This window comes from Aotus nancymaae, unplaced genomic scaffold (genome assembly GCF_030222135.1).
Source record: "Aotus nancymaae isolate 86718 unplaced genomic scaffold, 86718_ANA_hifiasm-v0.15.2.pri h1tg000014l, whole genome shotgun sequence".
In the NCBI taxonomy this organism is placed as follows: domain Eukaryota; kingdom Metazoa; phylum Chordata; class Mammalia; order Primates; family Aotidae; genus Aotus; species Aotus nancymaae.
In genome coordinates, this window is record NW_026988425.1 from 31564468 (window position 1) to 31592290 (window position 27823).

Sequence of the window (27823 nt, forward strand, 5' to 3'; positions counted from 1 at the left end):
TGCCTGGCCCTAAATGAACATCTTTTAATTCTCCACAGTACCTACCATTTTCCTAAATGTGAATATACTTAGACAAGTACTTCTGAATGCAAATTAGAGTAATATTGAGGTGCCAAGTTTTACCTTGCAAATTCTTTTTTTCATGTTTAAATGTATCTTGTATTTTATAGTGCTTTAAACAAAAAGCAATTCCACATATTTAATTATCTCACTAACTGCCTTATAAACCTGACAAATAGGCATTTTGGAATGACCATTTTAGAAACAGAAAAGTGACACTCAGAAATATGAAGTTACTAGAAACTTGTCCCATCCTTAGTAAAAAGCAGAAGTGAAATTTAAACCCAGCTTTGTGATCGCAAGTTCAACTCACTTTCCTACCTTACTTGAGAAAATAAAATTTAAATAGACCAAAGTTTTCTTTATATACAGACACAATAGCTGCTTTTATTAGAATATCTAGAATAGCTATATATCTCTGTATATTTTCTATGACATATTTATCTGGATTAAGATTATATGCTTTTTATAAAGTAGAATTGCCCAAAAGTTCTGAACACACATACACAGGCAGGATCTTGCTTTGTCATCCAGGCTGGAGTGCAGTGGTGTGATCATAGTTCACTGCAGCCTTAAACTCCTGGGCTCAAGGGATCCTCCTGCGTAAGCCTCCCAAGTAGCCAGGACCACAGGTGTGCATTACATGCCTAGCTAATTTTTTTTTTTTTTTTTTTTTAAGAGTTGTGGTCTCACTATGTTTCCCAGGCTGCTGATCTCGAACTCCTGGCCTCAAGTGATTGTCCCACTTCTGCCTCCCAAAGTGCTAGGGTTACAGGCCTAAGCTACGGCACCTAGCCTGCACATATTTTAAATAGCATCCACCAGAGCATGAATCCTGATACTTTTCCCCCTCATTTGTTAATATACTTCCTTCATGAAATGATTACATTAGAATATTTTTAGTTATCTTCAAAAATGCTGTGATTATTCAGTTTAATTGACCTAAACTATAGGTGCTTTTGTGTCATACTGGTTCTGTTTTTGGAACTGATAAGAGTGAATTGGAATCTCCTATTTTTTAGGCAGAGCAACCATCTTACCCTGTATGCTAACAATAAGACGTGACCAGGCTTATTCTTCCATGGCAGAATATTTATTTCTCTGTCTTAGAGGGAGGGTTAACTCCCAGGTGGTGTTTGTGTTGAGTTTCAGAACAATATAAAATTCTAGCAGAGCGTTTTTATAATGGATGTGCCATGTGTTCACTTTATTGAAATTCACCCTGCAAGGCTGGTAAAATGGAGTGAATGGGGGGGAAAATCAATAGTTAAGAAAGGTTAATAGCACTTGATTCTTCTAAATACTGGTTTTTCATATGTGTTCATTTACAAGAAATGCTAGTAAAATCCAACTGGAATGGATTTTCAGCCTGTTGAGTGATATGTCTTTTAAAAAACCTTGCATACATTTTAAGAGCTTGAGTAATCATTTTAATATTTGTCCCTTTTTCCATACGGAAACAACCTAAAAACATCCACCTCCTGGCCTAATTGAGTAATTGGTTGTGCCAGGTGATTTTTAAGCAGTGATTACTTCACTTATTTTATAGCTTCTGTAATTGCGTTAAGGGAAAGTGCATAACAATGCATGGGCCACAGCTACGTTTTTGTAACTCAGCTACACGATTCCGTGAATCACACATACAGTGTGCTCCTGGGATTGGCTGGCTGCGAGAGGTGACAATGTGTGTTCTTAAGCTGCTTTGCACTTTCTTATAGCTGTACAGAATCCCTCTTCTATATAGCAACGCTGTGCAAAGTTCATCTGTTCTTCTCTCTGGGGCATCTTTGTAGTGTTTCTGATGAACTGTTATTCCAGAAAACAGGCCATGTCACAAGAGTGCAAACCAGAAACGAGCTCTGATAAGTCAACAGGATGTCCAAGTTCTTTTATATTCCTAGCAGACATTATCAACTGCTTGAAAAATGACCCAACTATGCCTTCTTAGAGTTGGAAATAATAGGAGAGCTGGGGCAGGGGGCCGTGAGCGAACATGTTCCTGCACGTGCCTGGCAAATTAACATGACCCTGCAGTCATCTCTGAGAGAGAAGCTTATAGTAACTTGCCAGCTTACTGACAGAGAACCTGGAACTGCATCAATTAGACGATTTCTGGGCCGGAAGCACTGGCTCACATCTATAATCCCTGCACTTTGGGAGGCCGAGGCGGGCAGATCACTCGAGGCCAAGAGTTCGAGACCAGCCTGGCTAACATGGTGAAACCCTGTCTACTAAAAATACAAAAAAAAAAAAAAAAAATTAGCCATGTTTGGTGGCGTTGCCTATAGTCCCAGCTACTCAGGAGGCTGAGTCATGAGAATAGTTTGAACCTGGGAGGCGGTGGTTGCAGTGAGCCGAGATCATGCTACTGCACTCCAGCCTAGGGTGACAGAAAAGACTTTGTCCCCAAAAAAATTTTTCAATATAAAAAATTATTATTTCTGGGCTGCCATTGCTCAGTAATATCTTAGCAATGTTTCTGTTATCATTAAAACCATTTTCCATATACCATGGTGATTCTCTGGGCTCGGGGAGCTTGTCTTTCTACAAATACAGGAGTGGCTTCTCAAATGTTAGATGTGTTCATGCCTCATTGCCAGTGGGTTTAAGTTTTTAAACAATGACTATGAGGAACGCCTTTGAACTAGATTTTTGCAGTTTGATTTCTAAACGTAGGACATCTGTTGTCAAACTTGGCAATGGCTAAAAAAAAATAAGATTTTCATGCTTCCCATAGTTATTTTAACTGAAGATTGAAATACAGAATTACTGCAAAAGGATATGTATTGTCATTAATTGTCCCATTTTGTGACATTCCTGGGAGCTAAGCTAAACAATAAAAGTCATTTTATATGGTAGTAAATCAGGGACCATATGGTATCCCATTATAGGTCTGACTGAGCAGCTAAATTCCAGGAAATTAAAGGTTAATGTTAATGTAATTCTCACATTTGATCACTAGGGGATGAAATCCTAGATGTAAATGGAATACCAATAAAGGGCTTGACGTTTCAAGAAGCCATACATACCTTTAAGGTAACAACATTCTTACTGATCTCCTTTATCCTGTTTTCCTTCCTTTATTTCCTTCTGGCTTGGGTTTGGTGAGATTTTTTTTTTTTTAACCCTTTGAGAGGAAGACAATCCAAACATTTCAACCCACCTTTCCTCATTGTTTTCTCAGCAAATCCGGAGTGGATTGTTTGTCTTAACGGTACGCACAAAGTTGGTGAGTCCCAGCCTCACCCCCTGCTCGACACCCACACACATGAGCAGATCTGCCTCCCCGAACTTCAACACCAGTACGGGAGCCTCAGCGGGAGGCTCTGACGAAAGCAGTTCTTCATCCCTGGGCCGGAAGACCCCTGGGCCCAAGGACAGGATCGTCATGGAAGTAACACTCAACAAAGGTGATCCCAGTGATTCCTTGCCTTCGTCGCATTTCTTGAATAACATTTTGGAATCTGTTCTTAGCTTAATTTTTCCTCATTGTTCTATGAGTTACTCCTTTGGAACAATCTTCTATCAACAACAGGTGGTCTCTACATGGACAGTGGGGTCAAGTAGAGAGATGTTAGTTACTTTAGTCAAAGTGAAGGGAAGTTACCAGTAGCACAGAGCTCTCTAAGCTTTCTCCATGAATCACTGTGTGTCAGAGGCTTGTGTTTAAAAAAAAAAATCACCGGGCCGGGCACAGTGGCTCATACCTGTAACCCTAGCACTCTGGAAGGCCGGGGCAGGTGGATCACCTGAGGTCAGAAGTTCAAGACCAGCATGGCCAACATGGTGAAGGCTTGTCTCTACTAAAAATACAAAAATTAGCTGGGCATGGTGAGCGCCTATAATTCCAGCTATTCAGGAGGCTGAGGCAGGAGAATTACTGGAACCCAGGAAGCAGAGATTGTGGTGAGCTGAGATCACACCACTGTACTCCAGCCTGGGCAACAGGAGCGAAACTCTGTCTCAAAAAAAAAAAAAAAAAATCGCCAATGAGCTTGAGTCTAGGGCTAATATAAAAATTTGAAGAACAAAAGATTATAGTTAAGTGTACAGTTAACACTAGTAACTAGAAGTCACACGTGATCACCAAATCATACTACTTTTCATCCTTGTTTCTTTTTCCTCCCCACCTACTGTAGAAACATGATGGAAGATTAAACAACCAAGAGATTAGTTGTTAAAAAGAAAGGCAAAAGAAAGCTTGAGTTTGTCTACCCAGAATAAAAATGTTACTTATAGTCTGCCTATTTCTTTCTTCCTTTTTTTTTTGAGACAGAGTTTTGCTCTTGTTGCCCAGGCTGGAGTGCAATGGCACATTCTCGGCTCACTGCAACCTCCGCCTCCTGGATTCAAGTGATTCTCCTGTCAGCTTCCCAAGTAGCTGGGATTACAGGCGTGCGCCACCACGTCCAGCTAATTTTTTGTATTTTTAGTAGAGATGGGGTTTCACCATATTGGCCAGTATGGTCTCGATCTCTTGACCTCATGATCCACCCACCTCGGTCTCCCAAAGTGCTGGGATTACAGGCAAGAGCCACTGCACCCGGCCCTAGTCTGCCTATTTCTAAAAGCAGATATGATGAGGTTTGTTAGTGAATAATTCAGTCCGTAACTAGCTCCCAGGTTAGCCATGGGCCCATTTCATTAACAGAAGTGGCAGTGTTGACAAGGAAAAGCAGGATTTATGTTCTGAGTGTGAACCAGAAATAAATGGTTATTGGTCTGAATAGATATTAATTTGGTTTCAAGTCAATTACACTTTTTTTCTAGTGATTGTGTAATTTTTGTTTTTATTTTCTTTGAATGGTGCCTCTCACAGAGCCAAGAGTTGGATTAGGCATTGGTGCCTGCTGCTTGGCTCTAGAAAACAGTCCTCCGGGCATCTACATTCACAGCCTTGCTCCAGGATCAGTGGCCAAGATGGAGAGCAACCTGAGGTTTGTTTTTTGCCTGATAGTGTAAGGTTCTGGAGTCTTCATAAATATGAAATATACACACCTGTGATATTTGCCCTATTACTTTCCTTTGAGGGCTGTTGCAGCTTTGAATTCTTTCCAAGAGTATAGCCAAGACTACGATTAATAGCATCTCCAAAAATGTAAATGCTAATATACATGAAATTTATTTGAATTTGAGAACTCTGGATCTTGGCTTCCCTACTTATTTTGTTCTATTTGGTCTCAGAGGTCCGATTCAGAAACTTGACAAGATACAACTCCACAGATATCTATCTATGGTTAGCTCAATATTTTCTTTCATTTTATGTTCACATATGTAATATGCATATGAAATACTGGAACTGCTCAAATGGTTCAGAATCCACTTGATGCCAAACAGTCCTGAAATCGTCCCCTTGAACTGGAGGCATTTATTAAGAATTCTCTCAAACTTTTTCTATCATTTTCATTCCTTGTTGAATGGCCGTGTCTAGGTGCCTATTTTCTGAAATCACTGAGTGTCTGATTTCTTAATCCAGATAGTTGAGTTGTAACATGGGCATTCTGTTCACATAAGAAATAATCTAGGCGTTCTATTATATAGTAATTTGCAGTGAGTCAGTGCCCACCTAAATGTCACAAGAATGTACATGTATTGCACAAAGCACTTTGTGCAAACAGTATCATCTTTCTCCCCTGTAAACCTCTAAGTCCTTTAGTGGTTAAGGGATTGTCAAAATGGCATTCGTTGAGTTTCTCATTTGGGGGCCCTGTTAATAGCTTATATTATGTTTTTAGTTAATCATTAGAGTAAATTTCCATATGAAAAAAAATTTTAGCAAATCATCCAAAGTACATTAAAGAAAATATACTTTTAGAACCCAAGAAAAAAATCCTCTAATGACATCCCAAGATGATGTTTCTTTCTTGAATGATTCCATGTGTCTGCAGCCTGCCAAATGAACGTTCTTCAAATCCCATATAAAGAGTCTTTGTGCTCTCCTACTGACTTCTCTCCCTATAATTTCCAGTCAAAATGGGCAGCTTGTCCCCAATTTCTCATTTGTTCAAATTTGAAACGTTTTTACAAATTCTTGGGTAACCTTTGAGCTTCAGCTATTTCCTCCTTCAGTTATAATAATCATTTCAAGATGGTAGGAAGAAAGATCTGCCGGTGGTCAAGGGGCTCTGTCATGTGATGGTTGAGAGCCAGACAGACCCGAGTTAGTTCAACAGTGTGTGACATCTGGGTGACCTCTCTGAGCCTGTGTTCCTATCTGCATAATGGGAATAATTTTACTTACTCAGAGCATTGTTACACAGCATGCTTCGTATAGTGCCTGGCATACAGTATATGCCCAAGAAATGATAGGTTTCATTGTTGTCTTTATTAATTTTATTTGACATGACTATTTCTGAAAATGCCAGTAAATATGCATAATGACCTTTGCCCCCTTAAAATGGAACGTGTTTATATGTATGTGTTGCATTTTTACATGTATGCCAAGGGGAAAGGATGTCGTGTGCTGCTTTAAAGTAAAGAAAACATTTCATATAATAAACCTCTCCCAGAGGGAAAGCTTTTTTTAGCTTTTAAGAAGCTGGCTGCTAACACAGAGTGTGGATTCTGTTGCCCTCCCTAGCCGCGGAGATCAAATCCTGGAAGTGAATTCCGTCAACGTCCGCCATGCTGCTTTAAGCAAAGTTCACGCCATCTTGAGCAAATGCCCTCCAGGACCTGTTCGCCTTGTCATTGGCCGGCACCCTAATCCAAAGGTGAGGTGGTTCACCCTGTTCTGAGCATGGGAAGATGATATACCTTCCTAGGATATTGTATACTTTTTGATGAGGTGGTTTTCCCAGCTAGGGATAGGCAGGCAGCCTACAGCTGGTTCATGTGGGAAATGAATCTTTGATCTGGACTTCGTCTTCGCAGTCTTAGAAAATCTTACTAGAAAGTTTTGACAATGTTATTTAGTAAATTTGGAACTTGTCTGGTGGGAGGTGAGAATGCTGAGTTCTGAGTACTGGCTTTTTGAGCTCTAGTGAGATACTTAACCTCTTTGTATTTTTGCAGCAAGAGAATCTGAGAGCCTTGGACTGGACGATCTCTGTGACCATGTCAGTTTCAAAATAAGAAGGCTTTTCTTACCACATCTTTTGTTTGGCCATATGTTGGGAATTCTCTCATCTTTAAGTTTAATGCTGAGTAATTTATTTTTAAAACAGTTTCAGTGGATTTTAAACTTTCTTTGATTAAGAAATGAGGGCCGGTCGTGGTGACTCACACCTGTAATTCTAGCACCTTGGGACGCCGAGGCAGGAGAATCACTTGAGCTGAAAAATTTGACACCAGCCTGGGCAACATAGTGAGACTTTGTCTCTATTTTTTAAAAATAAAAAATATGGGCTGGGCACAGTGGCTCACGCCTGTAATCCCAGCACTCTGGGAGGCCGAGGAGTGCAGATCACGAGGTCAAGAGATAGAGACCATCCTAGTCAATGTGGTGAAACCTTGTCTCTACTAAAAAAAATACAAAAATTAGCTGGGTGTGGTAGCATGTGCCTGTAGTTCCAGCTACTCGGGAGGCTGAGGTAGGTGAATTACTTGAACCCTGGAGGCGGAGTTTGCAGTGAGCCAAGATAGCGTCACTGCACTCCAGCCTGGTGCCTGGTGGCTGAGTGAGACTCTGTCTCAAAAAATAAATAAATAATAAATAAAATTCTTGATCAGATGGTGGAAGATTAAAAAAAAGAATAAAAATTAAAAAAAGAAATGAGAAAGTATCACAATTAAAATAGTATAAAAATAAATTTTTCATAATAGTTGGAAAGATAACTAGAATTAACTTAAACTCAGGTAATATACTTAATTCACTTAAACTGTTTCTACATTTCTATAGAATTTCTAGAGTACAAAGTTGTTCAGTTTACTTTAAAAAAAATAATAAATTTATTTATTTATTTATTTTGAGACCGAGTTTTGCTCTTGTTGTCCAGGCTAGAGTGCAATGGCACAATCTCAGCTCACTGCAACCTCTGCCTTCTGGGTTCAAGCGATTCTCCTGCCTCGGCCTCCTGAGTAGCTGGGATTACAGGCATGCACCATCACGCCCTGCTACTTTTGTATTTTTAGTAGAGACAGGTTTTCTCCATGTTGGTCAGGCTGGTCTTGAACTCCTGATCTCAGGTGATCCCCACCGCTGCCTCAGCCTCCCAAAAAGTGCTGGGATTACAGGTGTGAGCCAACATGCCCGGCCTAAAAAAATCTTTATAGAGATGGAATCTTGCTGTGTTGCCCAGGCTGATCTCAAACTCCTGAGCTCAAACAACCCATCTGCCTTAGGCTCCCAAAATGCTGGGATCACAGTTGTGAGCCACCAGGGCCCATGTTAGATACTTTTAAAGGACAAATAAATGTCTTCAGATTTGTGGAGGAATGTTTCCTTCTTAATGTTTATTTAACTATTGAGTCAGAAAAATACCTATTTATCTTATCAAATGATTATGTTGGAATTTAAATAAGTGAAAATAAGATGAAATCTGGCTTTGCAGACCAATTGCTTATTTGAAAATGTTACTTTGTATATTTTGCTTCCATCAAAGTTGGGGGAAATAATAAAGCCCAGCATTTCAAATAAACTATAATGGAAAAGTTATTTGTTAAGTTCATTCAAAATTATGAAGGATACTATTTTTCTGTCTGACAGATCAAGTCCTCAAGACTAAAAATTTTTTTTTTTTTTTGAGACAGGGTCTCACTGTGTCACCCAGGCTGGAGTGCAGTGGCACAGTCATTGCTCACTGCAGCCTCAACTTTCTGTGTTCCAGTGATCCTCCCACCTCAGCCTCCTAAGTAGCTGGGACGATAGGTGTGTGCCATCACACCTGGCTGATTTTTGTATTTTTAGTAGAGACAGGGTTTCACCATGTTGCCCAAGCTGGTCTCAAACTCTTGAGGTCAAGGCATCCACCCACCTTGGCCTCCCAAAGTGCTGCAATTGAATTTTTAAATTCTTCCCAGGATCATTTTCATTAACTACTCTGTGCAAACAGCGTCTCACACAATTGTTCTGGAATCTACATAAGCACCATAAATATGTATTGAAATTCTCCTGACCATGACATTTAACATATATTTGCATTTTCCAGTACTGGTTTTGCTTACTCTGCTAAAGACACATTCTGAAAGTGGGAGTTCTTTCTTGGTTTATCTAATACAGATGGCTCCATGGGAGAGAAGAGGAACCACGTGGGACCTTGACCCAACAGGACATAGCATGTCACTGCAACTCCTTACATTTTGTCTTTGTAAAGATACCCATATAGTCTTCTGTTGAGAATGAATAATAATTATTATTTAATAATATTTAATCATTAATATTTTATTATTATTATTATTATTATTACTGAGACGGAGTCTTGCTCTGTGTCCCAGGCTTGAGTGCAATGGTGTGATCTCCGCTCACTGCAACCTCTGCCTCTTGGGTTTAAGCGATTCTTCTGCCTCAGCCTCCCAAGTAGCTGGGATTACAGGCATGTGCCACCACACCCAGCTAATTTTTGTATTTTTAGTAGAGATGGGGGTTTCACCATGTTTGTTGGCCAGATTTGTCTGGAACTCCTGACCTCAAATGATCTGCCTATCTTGGCCTCCTAAGATGCTGGGCTTATATTTTCGGAGGTGTAATCCACTGTGCCCAGCCTGAGAATGAATTATTAAATGATCTTTTCTTACTTACAAATTGTACTTGGGAGTAGAGAGGGAAGATCCTTCAAGACTAATGTTAGCTGCTAAGCCTGACCACCAGTCCACATGAACCTGGTACTGAACAGGAGGCAGAGGTGCCAAGGAGGCCCTGGGGGTGAACTGGGGTGTGTGTGGAGGTTGTGAAGCAGGCAGGCAGGCAGGCTGCCAGGCATCAACAGAGTGACTCTCCTTCCCTGTCTCCCTCCAGCCAGGGTGATTCAGATAATCAGTTCTCATCATATATCATATTCATTACCTAAACATTTATTGAGCTTCCACTGGGTGCCAGGCAATGTCAGGGCTACATGATTATTTAGAATGTATCTCAAGAAATTCACAGCCTACTCTTAACCTGAATCATGGGACCCTTACCAGGACATTACGAACTACACAAATTTGTGAATATATTTGCAATGGTGAATGGAATCAATAGCTTATATCAAATTCTCAGTCATTCATGACCCCAAGAACGTTAACCACCTTGTTAGGGTGAAGATGTTGCTGTTGTTAGACGGATGAAAGACAAGAGCCGGCTTAAAGAGTGGCTCCTCCTCTGTCTAAGCCAGCCGTGCCCCGAGCAGAACGCTTCTGTAACTAAAGCCTAAGAGCCCACTCATGTTTTCTCAGCACCAGTGTCACACTTGACCCCTACTGAGCTTGCAGATAATCAAAATCCCTACGTTGCTGGTCTTCACTGTGACTTGGTTTTATCTCCTATACTTGTACAGTTGTCTTTAATTTTTTGAAGATAACCATAGGACACTTCAGCAAGTTTGTCTCATTCAACTCAACCCAATATTTTTTGTTTTTTGACGTACACAAGAAAGGAAGGAACCAGCTCAAATCACATTTTTTCTTTTCTTTCGTTTTTTTTTTTTTTTTTTTTTTGAGACAGAGTCTCTCTGTGTCACCCAGGCTGGAGTGCAGTGGTGCAATCTCGGCTCACTGCAACTTCCACCTCCCAGGTTCAAGTGATTCTCCTGCCTCAGCCTCCTGAGTAGCTGGGATTATAGGCGGTGCTGCCATGCTCAACTAATTTTTTGTACTTTTCTAGAGATGTGGTTTCACCATGTTGTTCAGGCTAGTCTCGAACTCCTAAACTCAAGTGATCCTCCCGCCTCTGCCTCCCAAAGCACTGGGATTATACGCATGAGCCACAATGCCCGGCCTCAATCCACTTTTAACACTATTTTTTGTTCCTTTGAGTACTTGTTGTAAAAGTCTTTTTAAATTAGCTTATCTCTAATGTTGCAATTAAGTTGTATTTAGCAAAATTCAGCCTTTCCTTTCAACAACTCAAAATGTTCATTGAGGGTGGGTGTGGTGGCTTACTATCTGTAATCCCAGCACTTGGGGAGGCCACAGTGGGTGGATCACTTGAGGTCAGGAGTTTGAGACCAGCCTGGCCAACATGGCAAAACCATGTCTTTACCAAAAATACAAAAATTAGCTGAGTGTGCTGGCTTCTGCCTGTAATCCCAGGTACTTAGGAGGAGGCTGTGGCATGAGAATCACTTGAACCCAGGAGGTAGAGATTGCAGTGAGCCAGGATTGCGCTACTGCACTCCAGCCTGGGTGACAGAGCAAGACTTAGTCTCAAAAAATAAAAAAAATAACTGTTCATTAGGAATATTACCTCTTAGCCAGGTGCAGTGGCTCATACCTGTAATCCCAGCACTTTAGGAGGCTGAGGTGTGTGGATCACATGAGGTCAGGAGTTCGAGACCAGCCTGGCCAACATGGTGAAACCCTGTCTCTACTGAAAATACGAAAGTTAGCCGCGTGTGGTGACACGTGCCTGTAGTCCCAGCTACTCCAATTCTGAGGCAGAAGAATCCCTTGTACCTGGGAGGTGGAGGTTGCAGTGAGCCAATATCACGACATTGCACTCCAGCCTGGGCAACAGAGCAAGACTTTGCCTCAAAAAAAGAAAAAGAGGGCCGGGCGCGGTGGCTCATGCTTGTAATCCCAGCACTTTGGGAGGTCGAGGCGGGTGGATCACGAGGTCAAGAGATCGAGACCATCCTGGTCAACATGGTGAAACCCCGTCTCTACTAAAAATATAAAAAATTAGCTGGGCATGGTGGTGCGTGCCTGTAATCCCAGCTACTCAAGAGGCTGAGGCAGGAGAATTGCCTGAACCCAGGAGGCGGAGGTTGCGGTGAGCCGAGATCGCGCCATTGCACTCCAACCTGGGTAACAAGAGCGAAACTCCGTCTCAAAAAAAAGAAAACTTCTTACCCATGCTTGTCATATGGGCATACCTTGGTATTCCTTGTAGTATAGCTTAATTACATCCTAAATGTTCTCAGGCTACTGTAACAGTAAGAAGTCTATGTCAAGAGCCCTTGTCGGCTCTGTGTGCCGTTTCTGAGATGTCTTGATGGCATCAATTTAGATACTTAGTGATGTTCATTTGTGGTCCTGGTCCTCCCCAGGACAAATAAGTGCTGTCAAGCTACGTACAGCTCTATGTCTTGATCTGGGGATGTGATGTCAGTAACAGTGTTGGAACAAAGCTTGCCGTTAGACTAATGCAGAGGCAACTCTACTTTTCTTCAGATCGTGTTCTCTATATGCATCCTCAGAAATGTCTTGCATAAAAAGTTTTTAAAATAAATATTATTACTATAAAACCAAGTCCCAGCTGTGCTCAGTAGCTCACATGTGTAATCCCAGCACTTTGGAGGAGGCCAAGGCAAGTGGATCATTTGAGGTCAGGAGTTCGAGATCACCCTGACCATCATGCTGAAACCCCATCTCTACTAAAAATACAAAAAATGGGTTGGGTGTGGTGGCGGATGCCTGTAATCCCAGCTACTCAGGAGGCTGGGCAGGAGAAATGCTTGAACCTGGGAAGTGAAGGTTGCAGTGAGCTGAGATTGCACCACTGCACTCCAGCCTGGACAAAAGAGCAAGGCTCTGTCTCAAGTCAGTCAGTCAATCAATCAATCTAATCAAACCAACCAACAGCTACTTCCAGCTTTTTCCATTTTTTCCTCCTTGTCACCTCCCATTTTTTTTCTCCTTTCTATTCTGTGGTTCTGATACCTTCACTTAAAATCTGTTCTCTTTTGTTTCACTACTGGCTTTCTTTGCTTGATGGTTGCTTCTAAAGTGGTTCTCAGCTCCTTCCGCCAGAATCTCCAATTGGATTCTACCACCCACATCACCTCCTTTCACCTTGGGAAGCAGTCCTGTCACCTGTGGCTGCCCTAATACGTCCCTCAGCAATGTTACAGAAAACAAAGTTTTCAGTCATTGGCTTCAAGGCATGTCTGACTTCAAAATAACAGCATAACATGGGTCATGATTTGTTCAGAGGTCTAGTTCATCTCAGCCTCAAAACTCCTGCCGTTTTGCTAATACAATCAAACATCCAAATGGCATTTCAGAGCAAAGCATAGACTGGTGGCTGTGATCCCATTGACCATGCAGGTTCATCTGTGTTTCTAGCCGCAGTAAAATGGTCTTCTATGATAGTCTTGGAAATAGGTCCAGGAAAACCAAATGCCAGTGCTTGTTTGACTGGATTTCACGTTTCTTCCTAGGTAAACATGGTGTTCTTAGTTGTAACCTCATGCTGTATTTTTCTTTTGGTCAAGATTCCATTTATGTTGAATGTATTTTTGTACCACTTAGCCCAGCATTTCATGCCAACAGTACATTTTGATACTGAATGTATGTGCTTGCTTAGTTTTCTTGTCGTTCCAAGAGAAATACCACAAAGATTTCTTTTCTTCTGTTTCTCATAATGTCTGGAGCGGTGGCTGCCCAGTAGGGATATTTAAGTCTTCCAGGTCTAGTCAGCCTGAGATTTGGACTTGCTGGGACAGCAGCTTCTAGCTTATGTTAAATGGAAGAAAGTAATAGAAGTCCATTTTTCTCCTAGTCAAAAAATATTGAAAGTCAAGTATTAAGAGAAAGAGCAACCACTGTTTAAGCTGATATTTTCCCTGACTCATTTGTAAAAAATTATTCTTTACCATGTGGAGGGTGATGTTTAAGTGTATATGCCTGTGTGTGTGTAGGTGTACATATTTTATTTCCTGTGAAGCCTACCATAAAGCGTTACATAAAGGCCACAATGTCATTACGATTTACCTGTGATGTTAAAATGTAATGCTGAATTCTATATAGAAATATTTATTAAGACATTGATATGCTTATTCAAACATTGCTTATGCCAAATATTATTTTAATACATAAAATTACCATTTTAAGTTTTAACTACTCTTACCTTTAGAAAATAAACTCCACATTTTCTTTTTTTTTTTTTGAGATGGAGTCTTGCTCTCTTGCCAGGCTGGAGTGCAGTAGTGTGATCTCAGCTCACTGCAACCTCCGCCTCCCGGGTTCAAGTGATTCTCCTGCCTTGGCCTTCCGAGTAGCTGGGGTTACAGGTGCACACCACCATACCCAGCAGATTTTTGTATTTTTAGTAGAGATGGGGGTTTCACCATGTTGGTCAGGCTGGTCTCAAACTCCTGACCTCATGATCCGCTCACCTCAGACTCCCAGAGTGCTGGGATTACAGGCATGGGCCACTGCACCCGGCCCATTTTCTTACTGTTTTAATCAATATATTTCTCTATGTCTCAGGCTTTTTAAAAAAATCCTCCCATGAATAATGACAGTTAATGGATAGCACCTGAGAAAAACATCCGTGACTCTACCTTGATACTAACAAATATAGAGGGAATAGAAAATTTAAAGAGGTACTGTTTTGAAAGCTTCATAGTAATAATTGATTTAAGCAATAATAGTCAATGATGCTAAAACCATGGGATAAAAATATATTGGGCCGGGCGCGGTGGCTCACGCCTGTAATCCCAGCACTTTGGGAGGCCGAGGCGGGTGGATCACGAGGTCAAGAGATCGAGACCATCCAGGTCAACAAGGTGAAACCCCGTCTCTACTAAAAAAATACAAAAATTAGCTGGGCATGGTGGCACGTGCCTGTAATCCCAGCTACTCAGGAGGCTGAGGCAGGAGAATTGCCTGAACCCAGGAGGCGGAGGTTGCGGTGAGCCGAGATCACGCCATTGCACTCCAGCCTGGGTAACAAGAGCGAAACTCCGTTTTAAAAAAAAAAAAAAAAATATATATATATATATATATATATATGAAAATATATTGGAAAGTAAATATATTGAGATACTTACATAGTCTCAAACTATTTATTCACAGATTACTCATTAATGACTGAAAAAATTCCAGTGGAGAAATCTGGCAGATTCCATCCTAATCAAGAGATCAAAGTTATCACCGATTATAAGACACGTTGACCCTTAATGCCTCTGAATGCACTGAGAAGCAAATCATTTTTGTACTTTCCCTGTCAAAAAAAAAAAATTAGTAATCTGAATCTAAGCATGAGGAAACTATCAGACAGATTCTAATTGAAGGTTTGAATTGGCCTGGTTTCTTCCCAAAATATCAGTGCCATGAAAGACCAAGGAGGGTTCAGAAGCTGTTTCAGATTAAAGGAGACTAAAGACATTACAACAACTAGATCCTAGATAGCCAAAAATTTTTTTTTTTTTTTTTTTTTTTTTTTTTTTTTTTTTGAGATGGAGTCTTGCTCTGTCGCCCAGGCTGGAATGCAGTTGTGCGATCTCAGCTCACTGCAGCCTCCACCTCTTGGGTTCAAGAGATTCTCCTGCCGCAGCCTCCTGAGTAGCTACAGGCGCACGCCACCACGCCTGGCTAATTTTTTGTATTTTTAGTAGAGATGGGGTTTCATCTTGTTGGCCAGGATGGTCTTGATCTCCTGACCTCGTGATCCGCCCACCTCAGCCTCCCAAAGTGCTGGGATTACAGGCGTGAGCCACCGCTCCTGGCCCACAATTTTTTTTTTTCTTTTAAGCACAGCATCACTATGCAAAGATGTTGATCCATGCCAGTCTGCCTCAGGTCTGCAGCAAGATGTACTTGCACCAAAATGTAAACATTATCACTGTGCACACTATTATATAGTTGAGCTGACATTTTTTCCTTAGCATGATGTTGATGAAGGAAGCCATATGCTACTCTGCATTCTGTAGTGAAGTTTTTATCTCATCACAGGCTGGCATTAAACTTTCTGTGAGCTAGTCCCAGACTACAGGCACACTTTGAGTAGTACTTGTAAAGAACAGTATTAGAAAAATACTTTCAGTATCCAGTATTTAGTCAAACTGGAATATGAAATGTATGATACACAGTTGTGAACGTTGCATTTCCTGCATTTGATAATAGTATCATGGTTAGTTGAAAGAATGTCTTTGTTTCTAAAAGATGCATGCTAAAATGTTTACGGGTTAAGGGTCATGATGTCTGCAATTTAGTTGCAAATGGTTTAGCAAAAAGCTGTAATTTTGTGTGTGTGTAGGAAAGACATGCATGTAAATGTGGCAAAATGTTAAAAATTAGTGATTCTAGGTGACGAGTATACTACTCTTGCACTACTCTTACATGTTTTATATAGGTTTAAAATTGTTTAAAGATTTAAAAAAAAAGAAAGCCTGGGTGAGGTGGATTATGCCTGTAATCCCAGCACTTTGGGAGGCCAAGGTGGGTGAATCATGAGGTCAGGAGTTCAAGACCAGCCTGACCAATATGTTGAAACCCTGTCTGTACTAAAAATACAAAAATTAGCCAGGCGTGGTGGTACATGCCTGTAGTCCCAGCTACTCGGGAGGCTGAGGCAGGAGAATCGCTTGAACCCGGGAGGTGGAAGTTGCAGTGAGCTGAGATCGTGCCACTGCATTCCAGCCTGGGCAACAGAGTGAGACTCTGTCTCAAAAAATAAAATTAGAAATGAATTTTCAATTAAAAAAAATAATAAAAGGATGAAAAAAAGAAAAAAGAAGTGAATTTTCTAGAGAGGCAAATATTAGCCATGTTGTTGGCAATCGTAGCACTGAATGCTTTGCTTAATGAACTTGGGTACCAGTTGAAAGTCTTGTTATGTATGTGTTGCTGGACTTCTTACATGCTCTGAGTTACTGCTCCAGAGGATGGTCATAATCTTTGGCCCTGTGGTTTGCCTCTTTAACTACACTTGACTCTAACTGTGGTCCTAGGTACTTTTACTGGGAGAAATAAATAAATAAATGAAGCCATCTAATCTTTGCTTTCTGCTGAAAATCAGGTTTCCGAGCAGGAAATGGATGAAGTGATAGCACGCAGCACTTATCAGGAGAGCAAAGAGGCCAATTCCTCTCCTGGCTTAGGTACTGTAATCACACATTTTCATTCAGCGTTCAGAAGAGTTTCTCATTAAGTTCACCCTGACGCACTCCCCAGTGCCGTATTATTGGATTCTTTGTAATTATCAGGTTTGGCAAAAGTAGCTGTCAAAGACAGTCTGTGCTTTCTCTTGGCTGCTACTTTTGATTTCTGCAGTTATTTAATGTGCTTCATTAAAGATCTAATTATGCATGCTTCCTATACTACTTTCAAATAATTTGCAGAGGTGAGTTAGAAGCATTTCATGTGTTCGTGCTTGATTCATCCGAAACACTAAAGATGAAAGGGAAACGATAACCCAAATGTCGGTAGTGTAGTAGATGGAGAGTGTTCGCTACCAAAAAGCCTGAGATTTCTTTACGTAAATTTAAAAGTTTTCATTCAAAGAGGGTAATAGAGGGTAGCAAAAATCATGATTTCTCTCTTAAGTGGAAAAGTTCAGGCAGAGAAGGCTTGAGATAGTAGGAATTTCATATAAATTTAAAATATGAAACATTGTTATCAAGTTTTAAAAATAATGTTTCCTTTAGCATGGAAGCCTAAAGGGACTCTTCACACATTTCAGAGTTTGGGATTATACTGATGTTCAGATTGCTACCTGGGAGGAAAAGAAACTGAGACATAAATTATTAGTTGTCAGAGGAAAAGGAAAGCATAGGATTTTTTTTTTTTTTTTTTGGCAATCATGAAATATCCTGGTTATTTACATTTGTAATTGACATATTTAAAGTGGACACTGCCATCATAGGCTCTTTATTCAACCAGTTTATCATCCCGACCTGCCTGAAAGCTGTGCTCTCATGATTCTAGCATTGCCACTTGATCATTTATAAAAGAGTTTATGAAGCCATAATCCTCATGCCCAAAGTTCCTTCTGCTTCATGGCATATAGTTTAAACCTAGAGCCTTTTCACCCTGCAGTTAAAAACTAAAATAGATATTCAGTCCTCTCCTCAGTTATTTCATGAGTTTCTTGGGTGATGTTCCTTTGTTCATTCATCCTTCAAGCCATTCAGCAATTTATCACCAAAAACTTAATAGATACGAAGTACAGTGTCCAGCTCTGTGGGATCAGATCGGTCAACATTTTTGCTTTGTACAAAGATTGAAGGAGAGAGAGAGAAGACACATCTACTCATACAGGATATGATGTGTATGAAAGTTGATGTGTGGGTAGGACACAACACTGGAAATTCAGAAGAAATTTGAACTGGGATCATCATGCAGGCAGTAGCATCTGAGATAGGGCTTGAAGCTTCATGGCAGATGGGATGGGTGTGAGGATCAGACACCCAGGTAGACTGCATGCATGCCTACACCTGTGCATGGAGCCCATCGCCGGCAAAGGGAGTTTTGTTGACTGTGTTTGCCCCCTCCTTTTCTAGTTTAGGATGTGAGCCTATTTGTGACTTGAGCTTTATTGTTTTGTAAATATGTGAATTTTCCCTCCAACAGGTACCCCCTTGAAGAGTCCCTCTCTTACAAAAAAGGTGAGTCAAGGTGCACTGCTACCTACCTCTCTGAGCTGGACCACAAGCCAGTTTCTGGAGCCCACAAATCAAGCCTGAGGGCCCAGTCCCTGTTCCTGCCCATGAGTTGTATTTGCCACTTTATACAGGAAATCACAACAATGCTCACTTGAGAACAGATGCAAAAATGTGTGTTTCTTTTGTTAAACACTTATCCAGGAAAAGAATAGAGCAACAAAATAAAATAACTAGTTTTGTTTTTTTTTTTTTTAAGATGGAGTTTTGCTCTTGTTGCCCAGGCTGGAGTGCAATGGCATGATCTCGGCTCACTGCAACCTCTGCCTCCCGGGTTCAATTGATTCTCCTGCCTCAGCCTCCTGAGTAGCGGGGACTACAGGTGCCTGCCATCACGCCTGAATAATTTTTGTATATTTGGTAGAGATGGGGTTTCACTGTGTTGGCCAGGCTGGTCTCTAACTCCTGACCTCGTGATCCGCCCACCTCGGCCTCCTTAAGTGCTGAGATTACAGGTGCGAGCCAGCACGCCTGCCTTACAGTTTGCAAAATAACTTTTCAGACTGCTCCATAATAAAGCAGGCTGAGCTGGGACTTGGGGCTTTAAGGAGGATGTGGAATCATCCTCAGCCAGGTTCTTGCAGAGTCTTAGTACATGGGGGTACAGGATTGAGGCTCCCCTGATTTTTGTTTACCACTTGGCTAGACTGGTTGGCCTGAATCACATTTGGCTTTCCCATTGCATCCCCGCAATGTTTTTCCTGATGGATGTTCTGCTGCTGTGGCTTTTCTGATCATTGCCAAAAATTTAGCCGAAAACAACAACAAAAAAAAGTCTCTAAATACATTGTCTGGCAGCAGTCACCTTTTTATTCATTAGTTGTCAATTTCACCGTCCTGAAGTGAATGGAGGTTGGTGTTTACTATCACAGTTGTTTCAAATGACCGTGGATTAGAACGAAGTGTTCTTGGAAAGATAAGACATAATTACCCTTTAAAATCTGCTTCTGGTGCATTTTCTTAGTCATTGGACGTTTTCTTCTTCAACAGGACTCCCTGATTTCTGAATCTGAACTCTCCCAGTACTTTGTTCACGATGTCCCTGGCCCCTTGTCAGACTTCATGGTGGCTGGCTCTGAGGATGAGGATCACCCAGGAAGTGGCTGCAGCACATCAGAGGATGGCAGCCTGCCTCCCAGCACCTCCAGTAAGCAGGGGCACCCCAGGGGGCTGGGCTCTGCATTCCAGGCAGCAGTGACTGCTTTCCATCTCTGTGCTGGCGGCTACAATGGTTTAACTACCCTGCTGCTGCTGTAGTAAGAGAAAAGAGCTGGAGACCAGGCTGGGCGTGGTGGCTCATGCCTGTAATCCCAGCACTTTGGGAGGCTGAGGCAGGTGGATCACCTGAGGTCAGGAGTTTTAGACCAGCCTGGCTAACATGGCGAAACCCCATCTCTACTAAAGATACAAAAATTAGCCGGGCATGTTGGCATGCGCCTGTAATCCCAGCTACTTGGTAGGCTGAGGCAGTAGAATCATTTGAACCCTGGAGGCGGAGGTTGCAGTGAGCTGAGGTCCCGCCATTGCACTCTAGCCCTGGTGACAAAAGTGAAATTTCATCTCAAAAAAAAAAAAACAGAGCTGGAGACAATGCTGTACCATGAGAGTTTACACTTGGAACATGCAGCCACTGTTAGTGACTGGCCACTCAGTTACTCACTAAACAGGCTGGATGCACATTCTGTAGCAGGGGTGGGTGGTAGCTAAACCACACCTGCTTTCAATGCCATTTACATAACATATTCTTGAATTTTATGGCATCAAATCAGGGTGGGCAACCTGATTTCCTTACATTTTTACGTTTTAGGGAATCCAGCCCAATTCCAGGTCCCTTCCTTCACTAGCCCTAGCTTCATTCTTTATAGAAAGCAGTGAATTAAAGATTGAGAACTCAAAAGAGACATATTATCAAAAGTTTTTTTTAATCTCATTGATACATCTATCCAAGATAATATGAGATGATAATCTGATGTGATTCATATGAACTTCTCAGACTTCTTTCTGCTGGTGAGGTTTCCTGTTAATTTCTGACATCTGAAGAACATCCCCTTGTTTTAGGAGAGGCAGGTGATGGTTGCTCTATTCGGAGCTATTGACAAGCTTGCTCTTTTCTTATAGAAACATTTCAAGGTGCAAACACATACCATTTTTCACTACATTTAACAAGATATAAAAACTTTGCAGATTTAGGTTGGCATTGTTCTAGAGTACCTTTGAAACATGGGACGGTTCAGGCTTTGCTGTACCACACTGCAAGCACTCATGTGCCTGTCAATCAGGTGTCCCTTTCTGCAGATAAAGGAAAGACCTCAAGGGGCCAAGAAGGCAGCCCAGGTGTGTGGGACATGCCATCAGTCCTCGGGAGGACTTCTACAGAGGAATTCTCAGCAGCATCTAGCTTGAACCCTAACAATGTGTTAGATATTATGGAGGTGGAAGAATTAAGTTCTGTCTTCTGACAGCACATGTCTGAGTTAATCCATAGGTTGGAGTTTAAGAAAAAAAGGGGCTGGGTAGGTCAGTAGGGAAAAGAGAAAGGCAGGCTATCTACTCGGTATAGCCTCCAGGAAACCGCGTTGCCTAAGCTTTGTATCCAGTGGCTGGAGTTTGTGTGTCTGGTGGTTTGTTTGTTTGTTTTTGAGACGGAGTCTTGCTCTGTCGCCAGGCTGGAGTGCAGTGGCGCGATCACAGCTCACTACAACCTCTGTCTCCCAGGTTCAAGCAATTTTCCTGCCTCAGCTTCCCAAGTAGCTGGAACTTCAGGTGTGCACCACCACACCTGGCTAATTTTTGTATTTTTAGTAGAGATGGGGTTTCTCCATGTTGGCCAGGATGGTCTCGATCTCTTGACCTCATGATCCACCTGCCTTGGCCTCCCAAAGTGCCTGATTACAGGCATGAGCCACTGCACCCGGCTGTTATGTCTGGTGTTAGCGAATGTGGAAATGCTTATGTGTTAATGAAGGGGTCAGATGATAAGACAGGGCCAAGTGGGAAGCTCAGTTTCACTTGACTTTTCTGTGCCCACCTCCGACAGCTCACAAGGAGCCTGGAAAAGCCAGAGCCAACAGCCTTGTGACTCTTGGGAGCCAGCGGACCTCTGGGCTCTTCCACAAGCAGGTGACAGTGGCCAGACAAGCCAGTCTCCCGGGAAGCCCGCAGGCCCTCCGCAACCCTCTCCTCCGCCAGAGGAAGGTAGGCTGCTACGATGCCAACGATGCCAGTGATGAGGAAGAGTTTGACGGAGAAGGGGACTGCATTTCACTCCCAGGGGCCCTCCTGGGTCCCAGCAGGCCTCTGGCAGAGGATGACTCGAAGTGTGTCTTGATCTCTTCCAAGGGCGTGGACGTCAACAACCGAGAGGAACGACCCCAGAAAACACTGGTCAGCAAGGCTGTCTCGGCACCTCTTCTTGGCAGCTCAGTGGACTTAGAGGAGAGTGTCCCAGAGGGCATGATGGATGCTCCTTCCCATGCAGCCAACCTCACAGACTCTGCAGAGGCCCCCAAGGGGAGCCCTGGAAGCTGGTGGAGGAAGGAACTGCCAGGATCAAGTAGTGCACCCAAATTGGAATACACAGTCCATACAGACACCCAGAGTCCAATGAACACTGGGAGCCCCAGTTCCCCTCAGCAGAAGAATGAAGGCCTGGCCTCCAAGCACAGACCAGTGGCCAGGGTCAGCCCGCAGTGCAAGAGATCCGAGGCTGAGGTCAGGCCCAGTGGCTCAGAGATAGTGAACCTGACTGGCAGAGCCGATGATCCACGTGATCTGGACTCGGGAGTCCAGGCCACTTCCATCAAAGTGACTGTTGCTGACTTTCGGCCAGGTGGAGCTGTGGAGAAGGTAACTGACTTTTTCTTAAGTTACTTGGTGTGGAAGTGCATGAATATGTGTGAGTGAAGATGGAGCCTGTTGGAAAGCATGGGTAAGCTGCCAGTGGGAAAGGATGACGGCTGGGTTATCTTTCAACAGAATCATTCACTTAAATACCTGGACTGCTTGGGAGGTTTTTTTGTTGTTGTTGTTTTGTTTTTGAGATGGCGTCTCACTCTATCACCCAGACTGGAGTGCAGTGGCGCAATCTCAGCTCACTGCAATCTCTGCCTCCCAGCTTCAAGCGATTCTCCTGTCTCAGCTTCCCAAGTAGCTGGGACTTAGGCACACACCACCATGCCCAGCTAATTTTTGTACTTTTTAGTAGAGACAGGGTTTCACCATATTGGTCAGGCTGGTCTCGAACTCCTGACCTGAGGTGATCCACTCGCTTCGGCCTCCCAAAGTGCTAGGATTATAAATGTGAGCCACCACACCCAGCTGAGGGAGCTTATTAATACATCAGCAGGTTGTGAGTCATGAGATAATTTGGCCGGAAGATATTATAGAATCGCTACCTTACCTGTATATAGGGCCTATGGCTGACAATGGCAAGGCAGTGTAGCACAGGGATAGTAAAACCCTGGGCCTGGCATGGGCTTCACCGCTGACTAGTTGACACTGGTCAAGTGACAACTTGGGCAAGTTATTGAACATTTCTGAGCTTAGTTCTCTGGGCTGATGCTCTCTGCCTTGGTCATCTCCCAGAGTTGGGGGGGTGGGGGGCATCAAATATTTGTTAACTGTGATTCCCTCCAGCTGATAAGGTTATGGGTGATACTTAGGTTTTCCCAAATTTCTACAGTGGTTATATATCATTATGGCCACTCATAACCTTGCTGTGGTATCATAGGAAATAACAGGAGTGCATTCGCTTAGAAATTTATAAGGCACCACATTAAATGCAAGTCAGTATTGTTTATGTTACTGCGTGGTTACAAGTATGTTAGAATTATCAAATGGTTCATTTTTTAAACATTTCAATACACTCTACTTCAGCAAGGAGAACGTACGATAAATCAATGTTGTTTATAATCTCCTTAACATAAGTAACCTCTCTCTCTCTGAACAAAGACTCTAAGATGACTTATAAGGCCATATGTTTAAAGATGTGTGTTCAAGTGGTTTATATAAAAATGTAGGTAAATAGCCCCAGAAAATGTTAAGTCATAAAAACTATACCAGGCAAAAGTCTTTTTAACCTTAATTTTTCATAAGTAGAAATGTACGTCTTCTTTCCTTCTCCTCAGAAAGCATATTTTGTCTGCAACCACTACCTGTGTTTTAAAATATGATGTTTGGCCAATGGGTAAGTTCTACTTTTAAAAAGTATCAGCTGGTCACAGTGGCTCACGCCTGTAATCCCAGCACTTTGGGAGGCCGAGGCAGGGGGATCATCTGAGGTCAGGAGTTCAAGACCAGCCTGGTCAACATGGCAAAACCCCATCTCTACTAAAAATACAAAAATCAGCCAGGTGTGGTGGTGTGCACCTATAATCCCAGCTACTCGATGGGCTGAGGCAGGAGAATTGCTTGAACCCAGAAGATGGAGGTTGCAGTGAGCTGAGATCTTGCCACTGCACTCCAGCCTGGGTGACAGACCAAGACTCTGTCTCAACAAGTATCAACAAGTTTTGGATAACTGTATAAAGCCAAATTAGGATTTTTATTCATAATAATTTATATCTACTAAAATAAGAGCTTTTATAATTCTGAATTCATACTCTCAGAACTTTTGAGCAGCATTTAAAACTTGTACACAAGACTAATTTTTCTCATAAAAATTTTAGTTAAACAAAATTTGATTTTACTTACATCTGAGAAAGAAAATAGAATGGATTGCCATAAAGTATAAATTCTCAAATATTGGAAGAAAAGAACCTTCCTCTTTTGATAAGTGGGTTATATTCTACTGTTTTTATTTGCTACTTGATTTAAATTGAGGTGAAATTCATATAACATGAAATTAATCATTTTGAAATATATAATTCAATGGCACTTAGTACATTCACAGTGTAATGTGACCCACTGCCTCTGTCTAGTTCTGAAATTCCTCTACTGTTTTTATGTTACATTCGTGTTATTAATAAATAGAAAATTAACTGAGTTAAACCCTGAGTAGGTTTCTCTCAGTGGGCAACTGACATTTTATGAAATGATTTCTTACCAAAGCTGCTGAAAAACACATCATCCCTTTCACTTCTGTGCTCTGCTGCCACCTTTGGGCCACTTTATGACTCACAATGGATAAATTTCACATGAATCTGATTGAACTATTAAAGTTTTAGAATTGCGTTGCATTGGATGTTAGATAGAAGAAAGGAAGAGAAAGTAATGGACACTTAGCCAAAGTGAAGTCTTGAAATATGAAATGTCAATTTCCTGTATCCAGGTTCATTCATTCCCTCACTACCAAACTAACGAGTTAGTTTTATAGTCTTGAATATCTCTGTGCAGTATAATAACAGTACCTTACATCTGTCTAGCCTTTCATGTGCTGTTTTTGTAACTGTTCTCTTTTAATCATCATCTTCTAAACTCTATGAGTAAGACAGGGAATGTTTTACCCTCCCCATTTTAGAGTTGAAAAAATGGAGGCTTGGGGAAGAATGATGAGCCCATTCAATTCCTAGCAGACCTTAAACCCACAATCTGGATCTGCTGGCTCCTAGTCCAGGGCTCTTTTGACTTTTCCCAAACTAGCTCTGCTCTCTCTATATGATCTCGGCTTACGATGCGGAAAGCCTGAAAGCTGTTTCAACTGGCTTGTGGTTGTCATTGTGCCAGGAATCTCTGGGAAAGCTGACCACTGGAGAGGCTTATGTCCCTACCGACTATGAACTAGCCAGTGCTCTGTCCCACCCAGATGCCAGCCACCTCACAGAGAACCTGCCCAAAGCTGCACCAGAGCTGGGGCAACAACTCATGACTGGTAAGATTATTTTATCATTTGTTAAACTTAAGATAGGTTGGGAATACCCTAATAAAAGCATTATATAGGCCAGGCATGGTGGCTCATGCCTGTAATCCCAGCACTCTGGGAGGCCAAGGCGGGCGGATCACTTGAGGTCAGGAGTTTGAGACTAGCCTTGCCAACATGGTGAAACCCCGTCTCTACTAAAAATACAAACATTAGCTGGGCGCGGTGGTGGGTGCCTGTAATCCCAGCTACGTGGCAGGCTGAGGCAGGAGAATTGCTTGAACTGGGGAGTTGAAGGTTGCAGTGAGCCGAGATGTTGCCATTGCACTCCAGCCTGGGCAAAAAGAGCAAGACTCAATATTAAAAAAAAAAAAAAAAAAAGCATTATATATGGATCATTTTGAGGGGAAAAATCTTTTATGCAAATTAATATGGAAATACTGCCTGCATTTAGCACCTTCACTAGATCATTGTGCCTGAACTCAGAGTTTTCATGCCATGTTGAATACATCCATTCTCAGTCAGTTGACGCTTTCTACCCTTTTGAGACACCAACAAGATGAAAGATGAATCAAAAGGATTTCCCACCCGTCATAATCTCAGCATTCTGCTTATGGAAATCAAATGCACTGAGAAATGGCAGCGAAAACCTCCATCAAGGACAAGTGAAATGAAAGTGAAAAACTACATATAAGTGTTGATGAGAGATGAAGTAACATCATGGAGGCAGAAATCATCTCAGTATTTATTTAGGGGCCAGGCACAGTGGCTCATGCCTGTAATCCCAGCACTTTGGAAGGCCAAGGCAAGAAGATTGCTTGAGGCCAGGAGTTCAAGACCAATCTGGGCAATGTAGTGAGACCTTATCCCTACTCAAAAAAGAAAATTGGCCAGGTGCAGTGGCTCATGCCTGCGATCTCAGCACTTTGGGAGTCTGAGGCAGGTGGATCAATAGGTCAGGAGTTCGAGACCAGCCTGGCCAACATGGTGAAACCCCGTCTCTACTAAAAATACAAAAAAGCCAGGTGTGGTGGTATGCACTTATAATTCAAGCTATTCAAGAGGGTGAAGCCGGAGAATCGCTCAAACCCAGGAAGTAGAGGTTGCAGTGAGCCAAAATCATACCATTGCACTCTAACCTGGGCAACAGAGCGAGATTCCATCTCAAAAAAAAAAAAAAGGAAGTTAGGTGTGGTAGCATGTGCCTGTAATTGGTGGCTGAGACAGGATGGTTGCTTGAACCTAGGAGTTTGAGACTGCAGTGAGCTAGGATTATGCCACTACACTCCAGCCTGGGTGACAGATCTAGACCCTATCTCTAAGGAAAAAAAAAAATGTGTGTGTGTTTGTGTGTGTGTCTGTGTGTGTGTGTGTGTAGAGAGATAGATATAAAATTTGACTACCCATCATCTAGTAGTTGTGCAAAATGCTGTAAAACATGATTTTTAAAATCAAGCTGAATTAAGTGACTTTGCTTCCTTGTCAGTGGAGACCTTTATTGAAAATTTGGATTCTGGTCGGGCACGGAGGCTCATGCCTATAATCTCAGCACTTTGGGATGCCAAAGTGGGCAGATCACTTGAGGTCAGGAGTTAAGACCAGCTTGGCCAAAATAGTGAAACCTCGCCTCTACGAAACATTTAAAAAAAATTAGCAGGTGTGGTGGCACGTGCCTGTAATCCTAGCTACTCAGGAGGCTGAGACATGAGAATTGCCTGAACCCAGAAGGCTGAGGTTGGTCCAGCCTGGGGGACAGAGTGAGACTCAAAAAAAGAGGGAGAGAAGGAAAATTCTATTCTAAATTTGCCCTCTGTGGTTAGGGGACACTCTTCTCAGTGGCTGGTGATGACTGTGGTCCCACTTGTCGAGCTCTGTGAGCGTCCCGGCAGTTCTCCGCAGCTGTCAGCTGGTGGTTACTGTCACAGCGCCTGCCTTCTGATTGGTTAGCAAACTACGATGCTACAGAGAAACAAGATAGCCTCACTTGCTAGGGCTGTCCTATAAAATAAAAAGGTGAAACCCCAGAATATCTACCCGACGGCTGCTCACAAAAAAATACAGGCCCCTGATGTCTTTGTTCTGCGATCGGAGGCTCTGTGTTCCTCGGTCAGTGATGAGGCTGTTACTGTGGTTTCTGGTATGTCTTTCCGGGTTCAGGTTCACTTGCTGAACAAACACAAGTATTTTTTGGTTAGCAATTTGACTTTACTGCAAAGTGCATTAAAAAGCGTTTTATTTGAGGGAGAGGAAGTTACATTGAGGCAGTCTTCAGTGTCACTTTTCAAAGTAAGGCTTCATTTGAGGCCAGCATCTTCATACATTTGAAGAGTGCTTGTTCTAAATAATGGGCCTCTGGGAGTTTTCTTGGAATCCAGATTTGCTTTGGAATGGAAGAGGGACAGCACAGGGTTGGTTTTTGTTCACTAAGACCAACATTTCCTATTTGCAACCTCATGCAGAAAATTCTTTGCTTTCTTGCCACTGAGGAATTTCTTATTCTAGG

General features: G+C 42.2%; 1 protein-coding gene across 4 annotated transcripts in view; it reads left to right on the forward strand.

The window, feature by feature from the left end:
• Positions 1–27823, forward strand: part of PDZD2 (PDZ domain containing 2) — a 398209-nt gene that overhangs the window by 340010 nt on the left and 30376 nt on the right. For all 4 annotated transcript variants that reach the window (XM_064375911.1, XM_064375912.1, XM_064375913.1 and 1 more), the window contains 9 exons: positions 3023–3096; positions 3245–3470; positions 4880–4997; positions 6641–6773; positions 16883–16964; positions 18436–18470; positions 19515–19671; positions 21562–22370; positions 25188–25332. In XM_064375911.1, coding sequence (XP_064231981.1) covers positions 3023–3096; positions 3245–3470; positions 4880–4997; positions 6641–6773; positions 16883–16964; positions 18436–18470; positions 19515–19671; positions 21562–22370; positions 25188–25332 — 1779 coding nt within the window. The remainder of the gene's footprint in view (positions 1–3022; positions 3097–3244; positions 3471–4879; positions 4998–6640; positions 6774–16882; positions 16965–18435; positions 18471–19514; positions 19672–21561; positions 22371–25187; positions 25333–27823) is intronic.